This window comes from Asparagus officinalis, chromosome 3 (assembly GCF_001876935.1).
Source record: "Asparagus officinalis chromosome 3, Aspof.V1, whole genome shotgun sequence".
Classification (NCBI taxonomy): Eukaryota; Viridiplantae; Streptophyta; class Magnoliopsida; order Asparagales; family Asparagaceae; genus Asparagus; species Asparagus officinalis.
This window is the reverse complement of record NC_033796.1, coordinates 106,424,303-106,444,313: the sequence shown is the minus strand read 5'-3', so window position 1 is coordinate 106,444,313 and position 20,011 is coordinate 106,424,303. Positions and strand designations below refer to the sequence as shown.

The 20,011-nt window shown below is 34.7% G+C and overlaps 1 protein-coding gene across 1 annotated transcript in view; it reads right to left on the bottom strand.

The window, feature by feature from the left end:
* Positions 10,521 to 20,011, bottom strand: part of LOC109835665 (tau-tubulin kinase 1-like) — a 14,154-nt gene continuing 4,663 nt past the window's right edge. Inside the window, 11 exon segments of the mRNA XM_020403646.1 lie at positions 10,521 to 10,736; positions 11,109 to 11,193; positions 12,213 to 12,291; positions 12,382 to 12,451; positions 12,565 to 12,610; positions 12,740 to 12,792; positions 14,344 to 14,460; positions 14,959 to 15,067; positions 15,817 to 16,670; positions 16,768 to 17,036; positions 17,236 to 17,338. Of these exon segments, the coding sequence (XP_020259235.1) occupies positions 12,424 to 12,451; positions 12,565 to 12,610; positions 12,740 to 12,792; positions 14,344 to 14,460; positions 14,959 to 15,067; positions 15,817 to 16,670; positions 16,768 to 17,036; positions 17,236 to 17,338 (1,579 nt within the window). The 3' untranslated portion in view covers positions 10,521 to 10,736; positions 11,109 to 11,193; positions 12,213 to 12,291; positions 12,382 to 12,423.

The window sequence follows — 20,011 nt, the reverse complement described above, 5'->3', positions numbered from 1 at the left end:
GTTAAGCCAAGAAACCTTATACAAGGCTGAGGAATCCCTAGAGATTAGATTTTTTAGATTTTTGACACCCATAGGGCCGGCCAAGCAAGGAGAAAGAAGAAGATAGTATTTTGCATATCTTTTGTCAGCTTCAAGATCATCTTTTTCTATAAAAACACCCTCAGACAAATACTAACTCACTATCTTCTGCCATTGATTCATAAATACATTTAAATTCTTAATCTTGAAAATAGTTCAATTCATCATGATAATCTATATTCTTTCTTGTGATATATGATCGTGTACATATCGATATTTTGATGTAGAACACGCACTTATGTAGTTATGACCCTAATGAAAATCAATCGACCAAGTTTAATTGTGTTAGTTTAAGTGTCATATTTTAGTTTTCATGGATAGGGCAAGTTTCACAATGTTTTGATAAGTTTTTACAAAATCCTAGATGGCAAAAAATTATGTTTTACGCAATTACATGATCCACGATATGTTTTCTAAGTATATTATATTTGTGAATCGATGTTGAAAAGGTATTGAAAAGTATCCTAAGAATAGCATGAGAAAGGTACGAGAAAACCCTAGGTTGAAATTTGTGAAATATGCCAAAATCTAGATTTTAGATGTCTAGATTAGGATTTTAGACGTTTGGTATGAAAACCAGACATCCGGATGGAATTTTAGCTGTCTCTGTAATGTTTCTCAAAATTTGATTCTCTATTGTTTCAATAAATCAAACGCTTGAAAACATGCACAGCCTATTCTATTTAGTTTTATGGGTCGTTTGACTCTATTACTTTTCATATAACTTCCATTGATGTTGAAACTTTGTGAACACCTTTGCTAGTAAGTTTTGTATGTGTTTGAAGTTTTATTTGGTATTTTTGAGTTACATTTTCATAATTTTCTGATTGAACCAAATTTTTTGAAATACAGATTTAAAATAGAGTTCTTAGCCCAAACTCAACATAGAGTTGTTATCAATATGAAAATGAGTTTTTTTTATAATATGGGCAATGTGGTATGATGACACTTGTAAAAATGGTTCAACTCTTAAGATTACATATGAAATCCACGGGGATTAGGAGTTCAAATATTAAACGTTTACCTTGATCAACCTGGTAGCTTTTAGCTGAGATGGTGGTGGGTGCAAGATGTACAACTTGTTGCCTACAAGTTTGTGGATATGATACGTTGAGAAGAGATAATATTGTCGAATAGTTAAAACCTGATTTTTCAAATTCTTAGACCTTGTATATTTCATGTTAAGTATCGAATGACGATGTATAGAGTGTGAATGTGGGGGTTTTGACGCAGCGTGGAAGTGATAACCTCGGAATCCACCAAGACTGTTCTCTGAATCCACAAAGAACGATCTTCAAATCCACGAAGAACTTCGAATCCACGAAGAAAATATTGAGAAGAAAAATTTTATTGATCAAAAGTTATTCTCCTTTGGGATTGCATGACTCTTCTTAAATAGAAAAACAAATAAGACTCCTAGTAAGATTAGAATTACAAAAATAAAAAGTATCAAATAAGACTCCTAGTAAGACTAGAATTATAAAAAAAGTGTCAAATTCTATCCTAAAAAGACTCCTTATAATAGAGGAAACAAATCATGAATCAAAATTGATTTTGTTTGCTAATCTAATTTGACTCTAAAATTAAATTTATTTCCTAATCTAAATAGACCCCAAGTTTACTACTAAAAAAAATTAAAAGCTGACTATTTTTGGATTTCTGTCAAAACTGGACATAACTGGTGAGATTGTAAAAAATCTAACAATCTGGTTGGCTCCGTCTCGTCGAGATAGACGATTTACATATATAATATGTCAGAATTCGCCTTCCGGATTAAAAGATATGATTGTTTCTTTGTAAAAGTATAAATCTGTATTTAGCTCGTGAATGTCCGAATCATCCATTAAATTTTTTGTTAAGCGTCCTACATCAGTCTCCCCTTGTTGAAAGAAGCTCGATCCCGAGCTTATATTTGGTAGAATAGTAGCTTCATTGATAGATAATTTTCTTCTCTTACAACGATCAGCATCTGCCTTGTACTTAGCATTGATTTTCTTCATCTGTTGTTTTGCCTCTTCAGCTAGGACTTCTTCTGACTCAAATTCTTGAATAAATCTTTCACACACCATGGTTACGTGTCTGACAGCATGTGGATCTGCAATTGACTTGAAAAACTCCTCAAAATATGTTCCATGTTGCTTCTCATATTCTAGTGCTGAAAGTATCATCACCTTGAAATTATTAACAATCTTTGCTTCCAGAGAAGAGAATCTCGCGTCATACTATATACATAATTTTTTCATCTCCTTTGTCTCTAGCCCTCCACCAAGCAATTCACACATACCATCAATTGCATCACTCTCTATTTTATCATTCTCCTCTATCGGGACAACATCAATATGTGCAATATCACTCTCAACCACTTTAAGAATATCATGCATATCATCCATCTTCACTATCATATCACCATCATGAATCTCATGCATATCAAGTGTTTGCTCCTTAGGAGGAATTTCGGTAGAGGCAGGTTCTTCTTTTACAACCAAATGATAGACCTCTTCAGATTGCTTCAAGTTTTCTGTTAAAGCCTCGTTGTTTGTCACCAAAGGTTTCTTCTTCTCAGTAGCTTTTATCTAAAATGACTCATTTTCTGTAAGAGACTTGAACATAATTTAACGTCCATCTTTCTTGAAGATATAAATATTGTCTCTGCTCCTATGGGTAGCTCCATTATTGAATTGCCATGGCCTACCTAAAATCATATGACAAGTATCCATCTCGACCACTTTGCACAAAACCTCATCAATATAAGTTCGGCAAATGAAAAAACGTACGCGGTACTTCTCATCGTTCTGCACAACATTATCCATGCTAATCTAGTCGATCATGTAGAGAGGTGGGTGTTTCTCTGTCTTTAGTCCTAACTTCTCCACCATACGCTGAAAGACAAGATTCTTGCTGCTGTGATTATCAATTATAACATTATAAATTTTCTGCATCACGGTGCATCTCGTACGAAAGATATTATGTTCCGGAGATGGTTCTTCTTTCTTTATTGCTTCTTTACTACTCTTCTCAACTCCAATGTCTTGCTTAGGATTCCGGAGATGGTTCTTCTTTCTTTATTGCTTCTTTACTACTCTTCTCAACTCCAATGTCTTGCTTAGGATCATTGTCGATGTTGAATTCATCATGTGGAGTCGGATCACGTCGTTGGCGACCATCAACGTGGTTTCGAACTCTTGTCGTGTTCAGATGCTCTACTATCGATGCAAGTCGCTCTAAAGTAGTCTTCATCTGATTAAAATCGGTCTTCTGCACGTCAAACTCAGTTCAAGAGAGGGCTTCATCACCTGCCATCGGATCGGAGGAACAAGGCTCTGATACCAATTGACGCAGCGCGAAAGTGATAACCTCAGAATCCACCAAGGGTGTTCTCTGAATCCACAAAGAACGATCTTCGAATCCACGAAGAAAATAATAAGAAGAGAAATTTTATTGATCAAAAGTTATTCTCCTTTGGGGTTACATAATTCTTCTTAAATAGAAAAACAAATAAGACTCCTAGTAAGACTAGAATTATAAAAATAAAAAGTATCAAATAAGACTCCTAGTAAGACTAGAATTATAAAAAAAATGTCAAATTCTATCCTAAAAAGACTCCTTATAATAGAGGAAATAAATCATGAATCAAAATTAATTTTGTTTCCTAATCTAATTTGACTCTAAAATTAAATTTATTTCCTAATCTAAATAGACCCCAAGTTTACTACTAAAAAAATTTAAAGCTGACTATTTTTGGATTTCTGTCAAAACTGGGCATAACTGGTGAGATTGTAAAAAATCTGACAATTTGGTTGGCTCCGTCTCGTCGAGATAGGCGATTTACATATATAATATGTCAGAATCCGTCTTTCGGATTGAAAGATATGATTGTTTCTTTGCGAAAGTATAAATCTGTATTTAGCTTGTGAATGTCCGAATCATCCATTAAATTTTTTGTTAAGCGTCCTACATCAGGTTTGCAATCTCCATGCTTTTGTATTTGATTATTATCACTTGATAATTAATTGTGCAATATAGAAAAGTTGAGATTAGATAACATTGTGTGCAATCATATTAAAATGAGTTGATATGAAAATGTTGGGTTCTAAATGTGGAGAATAAGGGGCTGTTTGGTTCGTTTCCTTGATATAGAGAAATGCAATTCCACGTAAAGAAACACAAGTTTTGAGTTTTCCAAATTTTTCCAAGAAATAGATTGTTTTGCTTTGGTTCGCACATAAAAAATGATGGGAAACCAATGTATTTATTTTTCTTGTGTTTGGTTCGCATAGAAAAAAAAAGAAAAACTTTTGTAAACAAAGCAGAGAAGGAAAAAAATTTGACGTGGCAGAGTTTTCATCAATTTCACTTGGTTAGGGAAGGAAATCGGAGAGGGAAAAAAATCTTAGTTGGCGGCGATTTCAGCAGAGTTTTCCCTCTTCCATTCGAGCGAACCAAAGCGGCACAAAGAAATGGACGGAAACAAAAACGCTGACGTGGAGGGCTAAAAATCTGACGTGGAGGGGTTTTCTGAGTTTTCCACCTCTTATAATAGCGAACCAAACAGCCCCTAAATAATAAAATTGGCTTTTTAAGGTGCGGGAAATTTTAATAGCCAAATTTATCGTCCACCTTGATGAGTTTCCGAAATCCCGTCTTGGATTGCTGAATAGAAATTTTATCGTCCACCTTAAATTGACAAATTTATTAGTTAATGCCAAATAATATACAATTAACTTAAGAATTTTAGGAATTTGAAATTTGATTTGTGCATGCTTATATGAGATATATGTGATGAGTAATGTGGTATCTTCTTCTTCTGTATATCAGTGTTCTGTAAAATAGAAATACCTTGAGTTTAAGTAATGAATTGCGATATATATTCCTTTTGAGTAATACATTGAGTAAGAATGTTCTGGCATAGATTGAGAGTTTGTTCTTAGTTTCATGTTCGCTCAACCATGTATCTCTTCTCGTATTCCTATTCAGTTTTAGTATTATCTCATTTTTGAATCATTTATGAATATATCATATTCAATTTTCTTTCATTTGATTTTATTTGTATAGTGATTCATATTTTTACTATTCTAATATTTAGATAGGTGTGTCCATTCGGACCGGCCCGGCCCGGAAATCCGGGCCCGGCAAAACCGGAGCCCGGACCCGGACCTGGGTACCCCGGGCCGGGCCCAGGCCCGACCGGGCCGGGTTCCGAGCCGGCCCGGTTTATTTTTTATTTTTTAAAAAAAATCTATTTAAAATTTAAATTATACAAAAAAAGATAAAAAAAATTAATAAAAAACAATAATTTTATCAATCACTTAAAATAACATAAATTACAAATAAAAAATTATAAAAATAAATTCTTTATTAATAATTAATAAATTATTTACAAATTACAAGTATAAATTTATTTTGGAATTCATCGCATCACAATAGATAAGTACATCCCAACTAGGTTTTTTTAAATTTTTTTCTTTGCTTTTTTTGATAAAAAAATGCTAAAAATTAGTTTAACATTATTATATTTTATATAATTATGTATAATTAGTATACACTTACAAATTATTATGTAACTAATATACATATATTATATGTAAATATATTGTATATATTTATAAGTTATAACTTGAGAGACAGAGAATCGCATAAGTAGTCGTTGCTCGTTGGGCCAATGGGGAAGAATTAACCGTTGTAATATACTATACTTATATATACTTATATACTAAGAGAGAGAGTATACACACACACACACGCATATTATACATTTATAAGAGAGAGTATACTTATATATACATATATACTAAGAGAGAGAGAGTATATATATATACACACATACTAAGAGAGAGTATACTTATATATACATATATACTAAGAGAGAGAGAGTATATATATATACACACATATATTATACATATATAAGAGAGGTTATACATATATAAGAGAGTGTATACTTATATAAGAGAGAGTATACATATATAAGAGAGAGTATACTTACATATACATATATACTAAGAGAGAGAGTATATATATATACATACATACATTATACATATATAAGAGAGAGTATTCATATATATACTTATATAAGAGAAAGTATACTTATATATACTTATACATATATATATACTTATATAACAAAGAGTATACTTATATATATTTATATACTAAGAGAGAGTATATATATACACACATATGACATATTATACATATATAGAAATATTATATATAAGAGAGAGTATACATATATAAGAGAGAGTATACTTATATATACATATATACTAAGAGAGAAAGTATATATATACATACATACATATATTATACATATATAAGAGAGAGTATACTTATATATACATATATACTAAGAGAGAGTATATATATCGCAGTACTTGCTATTATGCACTCTGACAAATTTGCTTTTGTGTTTTGTTCTTTTCTTATCATTTTTCAGGAGGTTGGTGTACTCCAAAGTAGAGAGTCGGTTGAGTCGAAACAATGGATATACAGGTATAAGATTAATTTCTTTTGGTTTGGAGTTAAATTTCAGTTTGAAAATCTCATTTAAAATATCTTTCTCATAGATTCTTTCATAAATAAATTGTTATATTATATATTTTGCAAATTTACATTTAAAAAAAATTATTATGACATTAAGAGGCTTAAGTATAGCATTTGCATTTCATTGTCGTTCAAGTGATGTGCTGCCAGTCTAGTCACGTGTCATTAACATCTCGGGGCATAATACATCTTAAAACCGATTATATCCTAGCTTTTAAGAAACTAGCTTATAAGCTTATCTAAATATTTAGTATTGGAATTTTAACTGACGACTTGACCACGATCCTTAGCTGGATGTTGACTGTAAACTTAGTTATGATATGAAAAAATAGGCACATAAGGAAATGACAAGTATCATAGCTTGTCGAGATCAAACATAACAAAGCAAGAAGTAGATAAAGGATCAAATCAGAGAAACGAGAACCGAAATTTTCTTACTAAGTCTCTTCTCTCACCTTTTGATACAGCAAAGGAAATTAAACCCACCTCTTCACTTCTCCTTGTAAGATAAATTTAGAATCATTTCAAGTCATCAAACCTTTCAATTGCAACTATAATTAAGATGAGCACCTTGTTAGAAATTTTGGAGAGTCTACTTTAAAGTGGACAAGATAGTTAGTAGAGAGGATAGAATTGTAGAGGAAGAAAGGTATAGGCCTTGAATGAAGAAAAAGACCTGTATATATAGTAGAGAGAGTTGTTTCTACAACTTATGTCTCTACAATTTTTGCTCTCTTCAACTAGATGATATATAAAGCCCTCTCATGGGGTATTTATAGGCACCCCTGGTGCTTCTATAACACTGCACTTCTACACACTTCTTCTTTTACACACTTCTACTCTTCTGCAAAAACTTTATGTTAAATTTTTAGAGTCTTCTAGAAAATACTCAAGAAAATACTCTTATGGGTCCTTATAGACTTAAACACTCCTCATAACAAACTCAATACTCTCTAGACTTCCTATCGCTAGGACCTTACAATATTAGTCAAAAGAGTTCGACCAGTAGCTTCTGGAAAGACTAATATTTATCTAACATCCAACTGCGTCTGCGAACTGATTATATTGTAAATACATTGTTGGTTAGAACTTAGAAGCAAAAGAATCAAGGGATTCCCAATCTGAAGTGTTTGTTTTAAAGTATAAGATGTCATGAACCAATCCCCCTACTTGAATTCATCACGTACGTAGAGCTTTTCATTTCATCACAGACGGATCAATTATCATGAACCAACCCCCCTTGACTCTTACACTGTAAAGTGTAATCAAGAATCCTACTACACATGATTAATTATTACCCAAGGTAGGTAAAGCGTTATAACAATAAATATTACTTATTAGATCTTGATTAAGCTAGTGAATGATTACTTCAGTAAATCATATAGTATATCGATTGATTCTTATCTGAAACTAGTATATATAGTGTATGTTGTTGATGTCAGTTATCAAATAGGGGGGTTTAGTTATGGATTAGTGTAGAGTTAGGGTCCTCAAGCTTCTTCAGAAGTCCGGTTCTCAAGCCTGATCTTCTCTCCTGCACATGAAAGCTCGTGAGAGGCCGGAGTTGGGTTCTCTGGTTATTCCTCCGACGATCAAGTTAGGGTATGAACTTGAGCGGGAAAATGAAAGATAAGTAATGAGTAGTTATTCAAGGTTGCATGAAGTCGGAAGAAGTTACCACATGTAGTACAACTTCCTTTGTAGTAGATTGGAGGGGCATGAAGGCATTATATCTTGATGGTGAGCGCTATCATCGAAGGTATTTGGAGTGCCCACAAGCGAAGGACCGCTCAAGTATTGTGACTGTGTCCATCCTATATCTTGTTGCGAAAATAAAAAGCCCGTGGAGTCAACTTCAAGGTCCTCAAACATGCGGGAGTATACTTCGTCGTGATTCACCGATTTGCCCAAAATTTTGTGATGCTTTTCAATAAATAACTCCACCGAACGCTTCTCGTCATGCAATATTCCAATAAGACCCATATCGTAGTCACTTGAGATTTGAATGCCCCTTGTTCTGTTTGCCTTAACAGGATAATTGCAAATAACGTTGAGGTGATACTCATGTGGATTGGTTAATGTAAGTTTGTGTAAGTCATTAACAAATTATCGAAAGTACACGATTTTGATATAAACAATGGCTTCGTTACACCTCCTTCATGTACGGGCATATTATTCTCGAGATAGTTAATCTTTCCATCATATGAACAAAGAATTACGATTCGATCGTTTATCGGTACCTCTGAAGAGTAAAAAAATCCAATATCAATATTACACGAAAAACACAAAAAATATTATTTACCATTAAATCATCTAATATCGATTTTGGACATCCATAATTTGAACCAAATGTCAAACATTTATAATACACTAACTTTTGCCATTTTTGATAATTTCCCCTCTAACTTCATACACAAATTTCTTTAATTTTCTTCACAAAATTCACAAATATTTCAAAATTTATTTCAAAATCTAAATTTAAACAAGTTATTAGCATGAAATAGTGAGAATATCTAAAAAATTAGGAGAAAATTTTTAAATGTTTTACCTAAAATTTTTCGATGCCCTAATTTCTGGTGAACTCCGACAGTGACGACGGCGGGATCAATGATCGCCGGTTGGCTAACACGACGGCAGTATGGACGACGGTAGCGAAGACAGCGGCAGCGGCGGTAGAAAAGGTCTAGGGTTTGGTTTGGTAGTGAAGGAGAAGAGAGAGAGGGAGGGAGGGAGGGGGAGAGAGAGAGAGAGAGAGAGAGAGAGAGAGAGAGAGGGCTGTTGTCAGGTAAACGCGATAAAAAATCACGTGAGCCTTATATAGGCCGTACCCCAACTCCACGAGACTGGAAGTCCCGTGGAGTTACAGCCTAAATTCCAGAGAACGATGCTCTCTGGAATTTAGCCTGAAGCTTCACGGGACTTGAAATCCCGTGAAATTATAAGCTTCACGGGATTTAAGTCCCGTGAAGCTTTGGCTTCCCTAATCAAGTTACTAATGTGAGGCTTAAACTTTAGGGGATTTAAAATCCCGTGAAGTTTTTGATATTTTTTTCGCCAAATTCAACTCAGTTTTAGCCAGTTAGCTAAAACTAGGTCGAATTTGACAAATATATTTAAAATAAGTCGTTTTTTTACAAATAAGTTTCTAAAGAGATCTAAAACAAAAATTTGTCCTTAAAACTAATACGGGCAGCTATGGCACATGAAAAAGTTTATTTTTGAGGCATTGACACAATTTTTCCTTAGTTCTATACTTATTTACTTAGATTTAAGCTTCAGGAAAATGTAGAATTGGAGAAGTTTAACAATGGCAATCTTAATAGCCAGTTAATATAGACTTCACGCTGAAACCCTACAGACTGAATGCACGATTCTAAAGAAATGTATGATTCTCAAGTTAGATGCAGCTCAATCCAGCATCAATATTTTCGCATAATATCACATCTCAAAGCATAATCATATGCAACGAACCGGCAAAAAAAAAATTAGGGAAAAACTATGAAACCACAAGCGTATTACAAAGAAAAGGTTAATTAATAATAACCATGAAGAGAGGCACACGAGACAGAATGATAACAAGCAACACCCCAACATACTGTTTGACAAAGAGATTCTCAAGTAACATTAGAATAAACTTATGATGATACGAGTTCTTGTCCACCAACTTCTATATCCCTTAATTTTACTATTAGATTCTCACATTGTCACTATCTTTGAGATCTGTACATTGATACGTATCACATATGATAGCACGAATCTCAAAGTAAAATTAATGGACAAAAAAATTGATGGAGAAAGAGCTCTCAATCCATTTGAGTTTATAAAAGCGTTACTCAAGATTCTAAAGGATTCTAAACCCAACCCAGTAATCAATGAAGCGAAAACATACGGCAGACTTCAAAAAAAAAAAAAAAGAAAAAAAACAGATTCATTCCCACAAAATGTCACTACAGCCAAACCACAAATAGGAACGGGCAAGGATAAAAAGAAAAAATAAAACAGAAAACCCCACCAACTAAAAATTATTTTTCAGCCTTCATATCTCAATCTTTCTCAAACCACAGCTTGCATACACAATTATCTCAAGCTTCCACCACAGCTTACAAAAAGAAAACCTGGCATGAAAAGAAAACAGATAATTCCATTAAATCGTCGAAAGAACAATATGGTTCTCAACATAAATTGCCAATCAGTAAAGGGAAAACTTCATGACTTAAATTGCAGATAGACTCCCAATAGCGTCGCTGTTTTGAAATAACTGCACCTCTAGTTGTGTGATTTTTTTTAAAAATTCGTTTACCCCTAAAGGAAGAGAAAAGAGCCTTTTGACAGATAGACCTCCTTAGGGAAATGAAATTAACAAAAAAATTCACTCAGCGGGGTCTATCTGCAACAACAAAACTTGGGAGTGATGGTGAGTTCAAAACAGCGATACGGCAAATGGGTCTTTCTGCAATTAACCCAATTTAGAAAGAAAGAAAGCCCACCACAGTTCAAACTACAAAATACCACCCGCCCAGCCATGGTATGGTCTTTTTCACTTGGACCGCAGCATGAGCAGGCCTTACATATCTGCGAAGAAAATTCCAATAACAATTAATAAGAAACCTAATTAACGAAGCTGCAGAAAAGAAACATTAATCGTTACTTCATTTTAAAGATAGTAGAGACCATTTTCAAGCGGGCACCTTGAAGTGTGAAGATGAAAGTCATAGCAATCATAACAATGTGATGGAAATATCTGAGGCACTTAAGTTAGATCAAGATCCCTCAAATTTGGAGTTGAGGTATGAGAAGGCATATTTATCAAGTAGAGACCATTTTCAAGCGGGCACCTTCAAGTGTGTAGATGATAAGTGACCACATCCAAAGACCAGTTTTTCCTTTGGTACCAAGGATACTCATATTTTTCATATATCAATCAAACTACCAGTCATCATAATAAGTATAAACCTAATCTAATAACACTAGCGTAGAACTAAAATCAAGAAACCTACAAGAAAATTGCCCATGTTCATTAAATAATGGGTAAATTTCAGCCAAAAAAATCCCCAATAATATGGGGTGTTTCCTGTTACAGGCCCCAACACTTTGTTTTTCCTACTAAAAACAAACACTTTTCCCAGATAACACCAAAAATGCCCCCCAGGCCAAAAAAAACCCTTATCATTCCTTTCAAAAAATTTGTTTGTCAGAAACAAACCTTCAGTCTCTTAAATTTTGTTGCCACTACATGTAGGGTAGAATTTATTTTTCGTTAAAAAACAATGAAAAAGGATTTTTTTTTTTGGGCCTGAGGGTTATTTTCATCACTTTGGGGATTATGTGGGAGAAGCTTTTGGCGTTTAGTGCAGAAAACAAAGTACTGGAGAGTGGAGGGTTCTGGGGAACACCCAAAAATATTGGCGGATTTTGTGTAATAAATAAACACGTAATGATCTTCACAGATTAGGGGCAGAAAAAGTTCTAGTATGTTAAAAGATACGTAACTAAGAACTATGTGTGTGCTAGTTGGGGAAGGGGAGGGTGTGTTGGTGCTGGTGGGGCAAAGTACAAGAAGAACATCAGAGAGTCAGAGAGGAGGCATGTACCTAAAATATCTTGGGGTACTGAGCAGCCCAAAGTGCTCCAGATCAAAAGCCAAAGATCACTGAGGGCACAGGAACGAGCCTGTAGGAATGAACAGATATACACAGCTTAGTGATGGAAGAAAATTCTAGCTCCGTCAAGACATGAAATGGGAAAAATCAAAGAACTAACCTTAAGCTACTTATTAAAATACACTCATCCTCCATATGCACTTCACTGTCCAAAGTTCATCTCCGAATATCTGATACAAATAAAGGTGCAAAACATTATTTAACTAGCAAACAACTACATAAAAAACTGACAAGAAAGCTAAACAAAAGAATGCATGTGAGATATCAGAGAAAAATGACTTACCTACGAGGCTTATTCTGACGTTGCCCAAATTCATCATTTACTATCTCTGCAAAAAAGAGGCAGAAATTTTAGATCAGGACAAAAGCAACACTTGAGGACATATATATATGAAAGAGAAAGTGCGAACTGAGCTATCAACTCAGATCAAAATAACAGATAAGAAAAGATACTGTACCAAGTCTTTCTGGAGGTTTCAATGTATCAGCTGGCTTGGGTGCACTAGTTTCTCTGTTGGGAAAACAACATACAGAAAAGGGGTGTAAATTACAATTCCATGTACAAGTCAAAACAATCATGTGCTGTTGTATAGGAGTAAAGCAAATCAAAGAATTAGTTACACACGGCAATGTCATTAAAAACATTCTTCAGACAACAAAAAAATTAACTTTGCATCCAGGGACAACCTTCTGCAAGAAATTCACGAGTAGTGTCTACAAATTCCATTTAAAGGTAATGCAGCAAAGGGAAGTTTCTCTTAGAAGCAAAATACTCAATAGTGTCAGCTACAGGAATCTTTTTCCTTCATTGTGCTGTCAGAACCAGTAAAAAATGTTCTAGAAATATCAGAATTTCTGTTAGAGGCAGGCAGGAACTGCAGTACTTTCCCACCTCGCCTGGCTCAATAAAAAGGAAGTTCATGCCCGACCAAACTCGGATTCATGAGGAATCTAACAACAACAAAAAAAACTCATAAAATTTCATGCAAAATTATCCCTTAATTGAGGCTGGGGAACCTTGCTATAATTTGAAGGTTGCATCGGGCTAGACATGCAAAATTTTGCTATATGTGAGGTTCAAATTCATTTCAGCCCATCAAGATTGACATTGATGACCAACGCAGGCCCCGCACCCGCCCCCCCCCAACTTCTAAAGAGAGAAAAGGGAGGGAGGGATCTCATGACGCCATGTCAAAATTAACAAAAAACACGGCTTTATAGCCAACCGCCTAGTACATAAGAAAGTTTGAAAGAGTAAGTTCAACCTAAAAAATTCAGGATGAGTAAAAGGCTAGGCAAAGACGTCTAAATAATTGTGCCGCTGTCTCGCAAACATATTATGTTGCTGAAATAATATATAATAGAACTTGCACAAGCTTAAGATATAATCTGTACCCAACTTATATATATAAACTACTATATAATATATATATATAATATATAATATATATATATATATATATAATATATATATATATATATATATATAGAATAGATAGATAGATAGATGCATGCCAGGTTTCTTTCTAATCTGTGTTAACTTGTAAAATTCTTTAATTTTGACAACTGCCAACAAGATTGGACCAAATCAAACATATAATCCGCTCTTTTTCATTAAAATGAATACCTATAGATCAGTACTTTTTATAATAATTTTCAATACTTGCCTGATTCACATGGGTCTTTTCCCATTATCAAACCCAGTATTCTATGAACTCTGGTAGATATACTTAAGTTACTAAATAGTGTTTCTGTGGTTTCCTGCAAGAAATGAGTCCCACTCAACAATAAAATGGTAATTTATATGCAGTAGCCGAACTCTGTGCAAACAATAAGAATGCCAAAAAACTCATCCTACTGCTTAAAATCTGCCAAGGAGTACACTGTACATAAGAGAATCGAGAAATGATCTCAAAGTATAAGACTAGAATGTGCAACAATTGTCAGAATCTTCATCATTTAACAATATACCAACAGAAAAAGAATTAGAGAATCACAAACCAGCTAGAAAATTAAACGAATGCAGATGCAATGGGTGTGACATCATGAGACTACCACTCACCTAGAACCAGCTGCAGAAGATGCCTGTCCTGATGGCTGGGGGTAGTAACTTCCATCAAGAGCAATGTAAGGGTAAGATGCACCTAATGCTCCCGCAGCACCAGCCAATACAGGGACCCTACACAAGACAAAACGCATGTTCAGGCTTCACTTATATGCAAAGGAGACAAAACAGTACATGGAAAATTTATTTAGATTATTAACGAGCAAAACAACTAATTATAATCTTTGACAAACTACAAAACAGAATTGCTCCGGAACAGATGTAGATAGCTTGCAGCCGCAGGCTTGGTGCATCAAAAGAATAGAAACTATGAATCTGGATATATGCTATCCTTCTAAACAACATAATCAGATTTGAGACACTGACTGAAGAATACTTAAGACTGACAAAAAGAGCACCCAAATAAGCCACAATGCATGAATCATTTTATCCACACAACAGAATAACAGCTTCTAGAAAAATGTAATAAGGATGTACTCATTTTTGATCCAATTGAATAAAACATTTATGTTCAGCCTAGGAGCTTGCTGAAATGAATACCACGTAGAAAATGGAAATAAACCACTAGTATACTATTAGATGGCATGAAGAGACATCATCAATCTTACATACCACGTCATTTCAGAACTTCCAAGACCTTGCTGTGGTTGGGCCACATATCCTGGAAATGCCATGCCAAGAGCAGGAATCCCACCATGATGTTGACCCCCAAATTGCATGACTGAAAAAGAAAAAGGTGAAAGTCATTGTTAGAAAAGAAGCTATAACTACACTATGAAGTTTCTGATGTAAGAATTATAGAGGAATTAAGGAAAGCAGACAAGGGAGTGTCTTTCAGATAAATGGACCGTCTTCAAAACAGAACAAGGCAAAACAAATTGAATTGAGAACAAATTCCCTTGGCAATCTTGATAAAGTCTTACAATCGTTTGCATCAATGATAATTTCGAGCTAGTATTTTTTCTAAAAGGAAGAAACAAAATCTCCCAATGAAAAAGAAAGGGTAAATACGAAACCCCTTAACTTTGTCGCGTTTTACCAATATACTGCTAAAATTAATAAATAAGAGGAAAACCTCCTGAATTAGTTTCACAAAACTACCATGACCGACGGAAATTAGTTTAAGCTGTCATGTATTCTGGACAATCTTGCCTTATGTATTCTCCAATTTCATGAGAGCTTTTCAGGATAGGATAGGATAGTTTAGACATTTTACCATTCTCGTTAATGTTGACTGACAAGTTTCAATAGTTCAGGTGTTTGGTATAATTCTGAAAGGTTAGGGGTTTTCTCTAATTTATAAAGTTCAGGGATCCCTCACAAATTTCAAGGGGCTTTACAGAATTTAGAGAAAACTAGCAAACAATTAAAAGCATTGTCAGACTACCAAATGTCCATTGACAAGATCAATGAATTAGGATTTCGGTTACTTCATATGATTTTAAATATGATGGGTATTAAACAATGAACCTGGCAACAGAGTTCCAGGAAAGTTCTGGTCATTCTGGCTTAGACCCATAGCCCCTGATGCTCCAATAATTTGAGCTCCATTGTACAGAAAAGAACCTCGACCAGCTCCTTGGCTGCCAGTTTTCCCTCTTGCAATAAGTTGAGTCTTAGAATTATTTGAGTCCAAAGGTGAATCTGTCTCTCCAAGTCCAGATGCATTTGTCGTCGGAGCATGAGGAGGAGATGAAACTTGATTTCCACTGGAAGGTCGTCGCTGAACCACCTGTTGAGTAGAAACACGTAGGGCAGGTTGATACTGGGTCTGTGGTCTTTGCTGCCCAAGTGGGGCCTGAAGTTGTTGAGGAGCTCTTGGGACTTGGCTAACTAAATTGGTTGGCTGATAATTTGGCTGTCCAGTAGTGTTTGAATTTCTGCCTTGGGCTCTGGATTGAGAAGTTTGGGTCATATTTGCAGAAGTTAAAGGAGATCCTGAAGACTGCACCTGAGCATTGGCCAGAGCCTTCCCAGCAACAGAGCGAAGAGAATCATCTATGTATTTCCTGTCATGACTAAAAGAATCTTCCGTAGCTTTTGCTCTGAATGTCGAACCAGATTGTGATGACAGGAAATTATTTCCCATGTGCAAAGAAGATGCTACAATCTTATTCGTATTTCCAACATGGGCATCCCTTTTCTGAGTCACAGATAAGTCTTGCTTGGATGAGCCGGAGGGATAAAATGGGGGAGAAGCAGAGTTCAAACTTGAGGCAAATGCATTCTTCCTTGGGATAGCCGGATCGGATTGAACATTTGGAGTCTGTGAGGATGGTTTCCCTGTACCAATATTCAATGTTGAATCTCGAGTTTTTGCAGGCCTGCAGAAATAACGTAAATAACAATAGTCATATTTTCGACATCCGACAAAAAAGAGAGGCAATATCTAATTCAGGGTCACAGAAAACTATTACTTACTGCTTGTTTTGCTTGTTATGAGATGCAGAGACTTCATTGTTCCTAAAGATAGGTTCATAACGTCTTGGTCCCCTTCCTCTCACAGACTTCTGAGGACGGTTTTGGTTGTTACCATCACGGATTTGGCTGTTACCATCACGGTTTTGGTTGTTAACATCATCATAGTAACCTCGAGGCCTGCTGTTGCCTTTAACATAAGCACGTCCAGCAACCCGGGGTCTTCCCCCACCACGGCCCCTGAAACGGCCTCCTCTGGAGTTTCGCCTTCCCTGAACATACTAGCAGAGTATTCAATTTGTGTAAAAGCTACAACTTAAATAAATGACCAATAATTTTGTTAACCAAGATCAGTTAAAGGAAACCAATATACATACAGATGTAAATACTAAGTACACATACATACACACCTACATACATAAGCAGATAGCATGAAGCAGCAGTAAGAGAAGGGCTAGGTTATTAACCCACCTGATCATACCGATCATCGTTCAACTTCATCTCTTCAAACCTATCATGTACCCAAGCACGATCATCTTTGGATTCCCATAGCCTCCGTCCCCCAGGCATACGTCTAAGAAGATGAAAGTACAAAAGAATTAATCCCCCAAAAAAAAGATTCAACAAATATTAACAAAGTCCATATATTTACTACTGCAAACTTACACTCCAACACGCATAGCTATATATCTTCAAGTCACTTCTTAAAAATTTTAGTGCAAGGTGTACCAGATGATTCTCCGTTCACATTTATATGAATGAAGACAATTTCCATAAAGTGAAAATTCAATACATAATTTACCAAAAGCCTAAACACATTTGACAAAAAAGCTTTTGTACTTGTGTACATTGAGCTTGTCCAAGAAAAAATGTTGTAGCTTACCACAGTAAAAGAAAATTTGGATGAAAACTTTTTGTTAATATCTAGTTATAATAGTCTGCTAATGTCATTTGCAAGGATATTTTAGTAGAAAAAAACTCTTTTAATGTAAAACTTAACATTTTACAGATTGAAAGTTATTAGTAATTACAAGCATAAAATGGTGCATCAACAGACAAAGAACATATCTAAGTTGCTCAAGTTATCATGAGACGGGAAGATTTTTCAAAAGCTACGAAGAAACCATACAACATTTTTCAGCATAGATAAAACCTTACCAATTAGTATGATTAAGTTAAAGACAACAAGCACAACCATATAAATGTTTAGGGAAAATTATGCTTTTACTCTGCTCTTGATACACGTAACTGCAGCAAGATAACAACGTGCTCTGCTACAATTACACGTACATACAGCAAGATCCAAAAGGACATAAGAAACTACTGCTGGAAAATAAGATTCCACCAGTACATGTAAATGTAGCAAAATGACAACAACCTCTGTTATCAGCACGCATAAATGCACAGCAAAACATCAAGAATTGGGATGTAAGATTTCACGAATAATATAGACATTTCTTTGAGAATATTTATGCTAATACCATCCTACTTAAGATAGATCATAGATCCTTAATTACAATATTACCTTTCGGAATCAACATAACTCTTAATAAGACATTAGATTCTATCTTACTCCACTTCTAAAACGCAACTTCCACACCTTAATTCTTCTAGCTAAACAAGGCCTAACCTTTATAACTTCAACTAGAGAGACTATAATACAACACTAGTTTCAATGCACATAAAGCACAATTGATCATGATTTAGAGATAGCAAACGATATTGGAAATGAACCAAACCAATTTCAAAAGAAATTCACATGAGTATAGTTTTCAGATTAACAAGAATTTAATACATGCAAGATATGCATGGAGAGTTATGCACAATTGATCATGAATTAGAGATAGCAAACGATATTGAAAATGAACCAAACCAATTTCAAAAGAAATTCACATGAGTATAGTTTTCAGATTAACAAGAATTTAATACATGCAAGATATGCATGGAGAGTTATGCTATTCACATGAGTATAGTTTTCAGATTAACAAGAATTTAATACATGCAAGATATGCATGGAGAGTTATGCACAATTGATCATGAATTAGAGATAGCAAACGATATTGAAAATGAACCAAACCAATTTCAAAAGAAATTCACATGAGTATAGTTTTCAGATTAACAAGAATTTAATACATGCAAGATATGCATGGAGAGTTATGCTCTCAGCAGTGTACCTCAAGCAGTCTGTTTCAAGCACATGCATCCACTTTTAGGAATTCGAGATAGCAAATGATATTCGAAATTGACCAAACCAAGTTTAAACAAAAGCTGCATGAGTAAAGATTTGAAAATAGAAAACTTAACCCAAAAAGGACATTCCTAGTGGAAGTTATGATCAAAACACTAGCAGGATGTCCTGCATGAATTTTCTACACGAGAATTATGTTACAAAATCGACATGCAACCCGTGTTTACACTAATTCTGAGCAAGACAACCATTATTTGATTATATGAGGCCTGAAAACTAGGAATTATCATATTTAACATGTTCATAGATACAAAGATTATATTTTTATCTCTACCTATTGACACGCAAAAGCCAATCTTTGCTTACATGTAACATGCAACCACAAATCCTCACATGCAAGACCAAAAACCAAAATAAAACCCTATAATTCAGATTTAAATCCCCACTAACTACATTAAGAGGAGAATTTGAGATAATATACCTAGGTTTGACGTTTTGCTCCACTTCTTCCTCCAAAATCCTCTAAATAGCTTTTCTGGCGTATTTCTTCTCTCATTCTTGTTCTATTTCTATCACTTGAGAGTGGGATAGCTTGAGAGATAATTAAGTTATGAATTTTTGAAACCAAAAGAGGAAATGGGGCTGTGGGTTTTGGTCGGCCAGAGGAGAGGGAAGGGAGTGAGGGTCTTGGGAAAAATTCTTTTGAAATGACAAAATGAGAGAGAGGGGGAGGTTGAGCATATATTATGCTTGGTTTACAAAAGCACAAATTTTGTTGCTGGTAGTGGATTGTGGGTCCCACCATCCTTTTCAATCCCACTCATTACCATGTGGAAATTTTGTTTCCCATATTTTGGAATGAGTGGGAAGGGGGATTTGGAACATCCCTCCACTAACCAAGCACAACTTTTTTTGTTGCTTCGGTTACCAAAGCATACGCCATATTTTTCTGCATATATATAATAACTATATATATATATATTATATATATATATATATATATATAATAATAATTATATATATTATAATATATATATATGAACTAAATTCGATGTTCAG